The 6,520-nt window shown below is 52.8% G+C and overlaps 1 protein-coding gene across 1 annotated transcript; it reads right to left on the reverse strand.

The window, feature by feature from the left end:
* On the reverse strand, positions 1–2,455 carry LOC144175511 (uncharacterized). The gene is made up of 3 exons (XM_077704590.1): positions 2,435–2,455; positions 658–1,056; positions 1–606 (listed from the first exon to the last, which is right to left on the reverse strand). The coding sequence occupies exons 1-3, from the start codon at positions 2,453–2,455 to the stop codon at positions 1–3; spliced, it is 1,026 nt and encodes a 341-aa protein (XP_077560716.1).
* Positions 2,456–6,520: the final 4,065 nt, after the last annotated feature.

Consider the following 6,520-nt stretch of genomic DNA (forward strand, 5'->3'; position numbering starts at 1 on the left):
CTAGTAACGTTGTTCGTCGTCGTACAGCATGCTCTTTGCAACCGCGTTGAGGGCAATCGCAACTTGCAAGGAATCGTCCAAGTCGATGGTTTCGGGCAGCGCTTCGATCTCGTCGTCGTTGTCATCGTCGTCGTTGTTGGTGGCAGCGTCTCCGTCAAACTGCTCGAGCCGACTCCAGTCGATGCGCACGTTCAAGCCACGGTACAGCGTGGTGTTTTCCAGATGTTTGAGCCAAGCTAGGATGTTGCTGCGCTTGACTAACCCGCCCTTGTACGACGCAGGACTAACGAGCCTCCGCTTGATGTGCACGTCGATGGCTACGTCCTCGGGAACGCTGCGGGGCAGGCACTGAACGACGCTGGGGACGCCGATTGGAACGTTCACCACCTGCCCCTTGATTCCGTACTGGCCGTTGCCACTTGTCAGTCGACGGATGCTCAAGAACGGTAGTCGAGGCGAAATGAGCCGCTCTTCCACCGCGTTCAACTCGGGTAGGTGTGCGGGTCGAGGCGAGTAACGGTAACCGTAGGTCACGCTCATCGACGGTACGTGCCCACCTACCAACGAGTCCTTACACGGTGCGCACACCAAGTACGACTTGAACGGCTCCAGCAGTCTCTCGTCGTCATCGGTTTCGCTGTTAACGTTGTCGTTCACGCCGGCGCCGTTGACGTCGACGTTGCCAAACGTGCTCCAAAGAACCAGTAGCGCGTTGGTCTGCAGCGCTTTGTTCTTGATGCTCCCGACCAGCGTAAGGTTGTTGTCGACCCACAGTCGGTCGCACACCTTACAGCTGTGTCCGAAGCTGTGGTCTTCGAAGTCGCGTTTGAAACGAGCGTCCGGCTGCGCAAACTGCTTGGCTCGCGCCGCCGCTTTCGCAGCGCGCTCGCGTTCACGAGCAGCGTCCGGAGCCGCGTCTCGTTGACGACGTTTGCACGCCGCTTCTCGCTCACGTACCTCCGGTCTTAAAGCTCGCTGCTCACGTTTCGCCGCTGCTTCTCGTGCACGAAGTTCGGAATCCGCAGCTCGGCGTTTCCGTTTAGCAGAAGCGTCGCGCTGCCCGAGTGATGGATCCGCTGCTCGACGTTCACGAACGGTCGCTCCTTCTCGAGCAGGACGTTCAGGATCGACAGCCCGCGTTGCCGTTTCGTCGCTGCTTCTCGTTCCCCGAGTGAAGGATGCGCAGCCCGTCGTTGCCGTCTCGCAGCAGCTTCTCGCGCACGAAGTTCCGGGTCCGCAGCTCGCTTCAAACGCTTGCGTTCAGCGTCGTATGCTCGTCTCTTCGCAGCCTTGTCTTCTGTTGCTCGCTGTTGTTGACGCCGACGACGTTGAGGGTGGGGTAACGTTGCCTTCAACGAGTGGTGGGACGCTGCTCTTGGGTTGTGCCCCACTACTGGTTGAAGGTACTGTTGCTTCCATCGCAGCTACTCGAGTCAAGTCAAGCGAAAGCCCAGCAAAGACGCCCTTGACTGAATTCCGAACGCGCGCTCCGCCGCTTATATACACACCGCCCGCGTTCGAGGGAGAGGAGTACGGGGGAGAGACGCGCATGTGCACACTTCCGTACACAAGCGCGCGAACTTTCCACGCACCCTCCACGCCGTTATCACGTGTACACGCCCTGCCGCCGTTACTGTTGAGCGCGACGCAGCGCACGGGTAGCTACGACGCATGCGCGCACAGACGCGCTCCCCCCGCACCGCCGCAGCTGTTGTTGAGAGCGACGGAGCGCACGGGGTACACACGCTCCTCCCGCACCGCCGCACCTGTTGTTGAGAGCGAGGAGGGTACGGGGGAGAGACGCGCACCTGCGCCTGGACGCGACGCGCATGCGCAGTGAGCGTCGGGACGGCGCCGACGCCGAAGCGCGACATCGTGCGACTAAAGTGTGAACCGCATGGAGCGTTTTTCCCACGCGAAAACGCCGCGCGCGACAAACGCTCGCGTTCCTGCCGCCGCGCGAGACCCCGCATGCTAAACACGGCGCGTTTGCAGGGCGGCGCGTTTTCATGGTGGCCAGACCTCACAAGCCCAGCCTACGCCACCTGCAAATGAAATTTATACAACAAAATATCTTACAAAGTAACAAAAAAAGCTTTTAGAATATGTTTTGCTCATTAAAATAATGTTTGAAGTAATTTTGCACTTAAACGTTGAAGGCTTTCATTTGTGCGTACGAAACAACGGGGTGATTTTCTCGGAAATTGTGAAGCCGAAGTACGCGCGCTTTTCTGGCTGCAGTTTGTTGTCTGCTACGTCTGCTACGTACTGCTACGGTAGGTCGCTACCTATCGTGCGCGATATGGAAGAAAGGAGACGCAGGCTTCTCTACATGAGGGGAATGTTAATATTGAAGCAGGAGCAACTACTGAACAGCAGGTCGGTGTGGGTGCGAGCTGCGTGGCAGAACAGAAAGAAGGAGAGCGAGTATTACACTCTGGTAAGCATCACTCATCTTCCGCTCTGTGCAAAGTTGAAAGCAGTTTTAAGCTAATCTCCTTAATATGCAGTTCCAGGTAATGAGGAACCAGGACACTGACCTCTTTTTTAAGTTCTACCGGATGACACCCGCGCTTTTTGATAAGCTCCACGGCCTTGTAGGCCGCCGGCTGGAAAAGCAGCATGCTGTGCGGGAGCCCATCACCTCCGGCGAGCGCTTGGCGATGACCTTGAGGTAAGTTTTCTAGCGGAACAACCGCTGTGATAAAGACTGCTTCCTGATATGGCTATAGACTTGTTTCTGCTGTAGCAGCCGCCCTCTCCGGGTCGCCGGTATTTCACGCCTGTATTTGACCAGTTTTCACGTGCATTGCAGGTTTTATAAGTCGTTTGAAGCGAGTGGAAATATGGTTCACATATATTGCTGGTAACCATTATTTTTTACGGCTGGTTGTACTCTGCATAAGTTGTGTTGCTGATTTGCACAGAAGGAAGTTTGCTCTCAGGGGTGTTTGAGGCAAAGCAGGCAGAAGCGCACAAAGTATTGAGGCTTTCGTACCCTACCTGCTCATGAAGTGTGCACACGAGTCGGGAGAACCAGGAAAGAGTGAGACAGAGAGAGAAAGAAGGGAAAAGTGAAAAGACAAAGGATGAGGAGGTGGAAGGCATAGCAGAGAATGCTGCACAGTGAAGATTGAGGTAGGGAGGAAGATTCAATAAATAAATAAATAAATAAATAAAGAAATAAATGTTGTGAGGTCTGCTGGAAGCTATTGCCCAGTGCATAGGGGAGCCACGAGGAACTCTATCTCTCCATCGAAGTCAAAAAGAGCTGAAAGTGTTCTGTGTGTTGTGATTACGGCACAGCTCGCATTCCAGTGTTTGGTGGGCAGGAACAGGTGAGTGGTGGCGATCTGAAGTCTCGACAGGGATTACTTGGAGGCAAATTGCAGCACGGTATTGGGCTTTGTATTTGTGTCACTGGCTTTTCAGCGTGCTGTGCGAGTAACGCGTGTAAGCAGCTTGACATTGCACACTAAGTGAGGCTAACCTGACGGGCGGCTGAGGGGAGCAACCAGATGGCAGACAGTACTCATACAAGGGCAGTGCACAGCTGTTGCAACACCACTGGTGGCGTTCCAGTGGTGTTGCATACGCTAGCATACGCTGAAATTTGGCAACAGTGCGGTGTACCTGAGTAGTAAAGAACAGACATGGAGGCAAAAAGCAAAAATGCCCGTGTGTGTGGGATTTCGCCGCACGGTAAAGATCCCCAGGTGGTCAAAATTAATCCGGAGCCTTCCAGTACTGCACACTTTATCGCCTGCGCGCTGTGGGCGCGTTGAACCATGCAATCAAAAGAACAGACATGAGTCTGGTTTAACACCAAGAACAGTTGATCTCACTCGTGGAAGTTCACGACCTCCTAGAGTAAGCACAGGTGCATCACGGGAATGACACCGTCCAGTGAATGTCAGACTACTATTTGGCAGCGTTAGCAGGTGGTCAGTGTCGTACAGTTCAGCAGGGTAGTGGATGGGCTGAAGCAGCATGTCATCAGAATAAAGGATTGGCACGCAGCAATAATTATGAGTGACAGTATCAATATACACAGTGAAGAGTGCTGGCCCAAGTATGCTTCCTTGGGGTATGCATGCGAAGATGGCCGTGCTTTCAGATGTTGCACCCTATACATAGCACATTGGGTTCGGTTTTGCTTGAAGGACGAGCTCCATGAACGTATGGAACATGGAGGGCCTTCCGTTCTATGCAACTCAACAGGGAAAGGTGTAGTAGGTGCTCAAAAGCCAGAGACAGACCCAGCTGCATGAGCTCGCATGCTACGTGCTAATCAAGATGGGCACCAGGCAGTCTTGTAGATGCTGTTGTGGCGAAAGAGCCTTTGCAGGCCTACTTTTTGAGGTACAGCCGCAACAAACATAACAATACAGAAAATAACGAGTATGCAGGGCTTTGACCACTTTGAGGTGTTGGTTCATTTTACCTGGTAATGGCATCAGCAAAATTTTACCTTGCCATGAGATAAAAAAAATGTAAAAGTGTCGTGAAGTGACATTAACAAGAATGAACAGAGCCCGACGTCAATGCTAAAGAGGGTGCGACTACAACTCTTATAATGCTGCAGTACAAAAAAAGTGTTACGAAAGTGGTTGTGATTGCGCACACGGTGAGGGCACAGAAACAGCGAGCCAGAAGTTAATAAATTGCACGGCAGCACCGGGAACTAATTCTCTGCAGTAGACTCATTTGTCATTAAAGGTATCGGGCTAGGCAAAAACAAGGTTTTAGCACAGGGAGTGGCCGCAAGGAAGTTTCTTCAGCGCTTACTTTGCTTTTTGCAGTGGTCTTGTTAACTTTTTGCATGATCAAAGTTTAATAATTGCATCTCTCTTCCAGCGTGTCGACGATTTCTTGTGTGTGTGTTTGTGTGTGTGTGTGGTTTTGTGCAACTGTTGTGCATTGTGCAGGTACATAAGCTCTGGCAATGCGATCATGGACATCGCTAAAGACTTCCGGGTGGGCCTTGAGACTGCACGAGAGGCCATCCATCTGACACTACGTGTGCTGTGGGAGGAACTGGAGCCCCGATACATGAAGGTGTGTGTGCTGGAAAGGAAATTTCTGGCTCGAAGTTACGTGCCCACACAGTTTCTGTTTTTGTCACTTTAAAACAAAATTCACTGATTCTCGTATTTACTCGAATCTAGGCTGGCGTCGATTCTAGGCCGACCTCCGAAATTCAGAAGGTCAGAAAAAAAAAACTTACCTCGAATGTGTCACAGAATTGCGCGAGGTAATTTAGTGGCCGATGCCTTGGACGGTAGGAGCAACAAACAACTCCCCCCTGGATACGAATATAGGATGTGGTTCGGACCTGGTAACCAGCGATAGGTCCACGCCCGATTGGCCGCTGACGTGAGGCACGAGACGGGGCACAGGAAAACAGTTTCAAAAGGAGATGCTTCACATTCACAGGAAATTCAAAACAGACAGAAGAAACCGACACGAAGTACATTAATCACAATAAAAGAAATGGTACACGCCGTTACGAGCCCGAGGAGGAGGCGACAGTAAATGAAGGGGACAGTAGAGTGTACAATAGGCGGGGTTGGAGGCTTCCCCAACTACTAACAAAGGCCCGCGATGAACATATAGCGTGGTGCATTGAAGGAGGCGAATACAGAAGCCCGTGCAGTCCACTAAAGAAATGCAACAGAGAAGATGAATAGGAAGAGTCCGAAGAAGGGTGGAGAAGGGGAGAACATCTTAGCTGCAGTCCGGCTGATGGTCTCGCCGGGGTGACAGGCTGTCGGTCGTCTGTGGTGGGGCGCCGCTCATCAGCGACGCAATTTGGGTGAACTCGGGCCGCGCACTTTCGCCTCCTTGAGGAATCTTCGGGGGCCCGAAGTTCACCGCCGTCGTCGCTCAACCTCCCCAGCACAGCCCTCAAGGCCGACGCCGCGTCCCGGCCGTACGTCCGGCTACCACCAGTTCTCAGCCCATTCTCCCTGCAGACACGGCGCTGCACCGTGCACACAGCCACTCGGGCGCGTCTCCTGAGAATTCCCGGGCTGCAGCCTCCCATAGGCCACGGCACTCTCACCTGCCTCTCTCCCCGAAACACACGACCAGCCGACCCGGGTGCGACAAAGGCGGCGAAAACATTCCTACTCCGCCGGCCTCCTCCCGCTGGGTCCCAATATGGCGAGCAAAAAAAAGACACCCATAGAGGGACCCGAATTTCGCGACAGAATATGAGCCGGATGTAAAACAATTAGTGCCCTTCCACTTTGCAAAAATGAATGACCTGCTAAGCTGCACGCCCTCCACGGAGTGCATGATACAAAACAGGTTTGTTTGTAATTTACGACTGAGCATAATTCCCAGCCAATTAGCTGAATTACATTTTGAAAAACCCGAGCTTTATCCTAGTGGAGAAACGTAGAGGTGTCTCTTTCCCTCCCGCTTCGTAGGCATCGTATACTGTTTTTGTGACACACCAACCCAATCCACTCTACCACTGAGGACACTGCACCGCTCGCATTGAGCAGTTTGATGA

Source organism: Haemaphysalis longicornis, unplaced genomic scaffold, assembly GCF_048455015.1.
Source record: "Haemaphysalis longicornis isolate Haplotype H1 unplaced genomic scaffold, Haemaphysalis longicornis Haplotype H1 scaffold_3, whole genome shotgun sequence".
Lineage (NCBI taxonomy): Eukaryota > Metazoa > Arthropoda > Arachnida > Ixodida > Ixodidae > Haemaphysalis > Haemaphysalis longicornis.

Bases quoted from the DNA above. Each gene is read 5' to 3' on its own strand.
- LOC144175511 (XM_077704590.1), bottom strand. From the start codon at position 2,455: ATGAGTGATGCTTACCAGAGT. The intron at 1,057-2,434 runs GTAATACTCGCT...TCACTCGGGCAG, and splicing joins TGAGTGATGCTTACCAGAGT to CGCGACGCTTCTGCTAAACG. The intron at 607-657 runs GTGAACGACAAC...AGACTGCTGGAG, and splicing joins TCGACGTCAACGGCGCCGGC to CCGTTCAAGTCGTACTTGGT.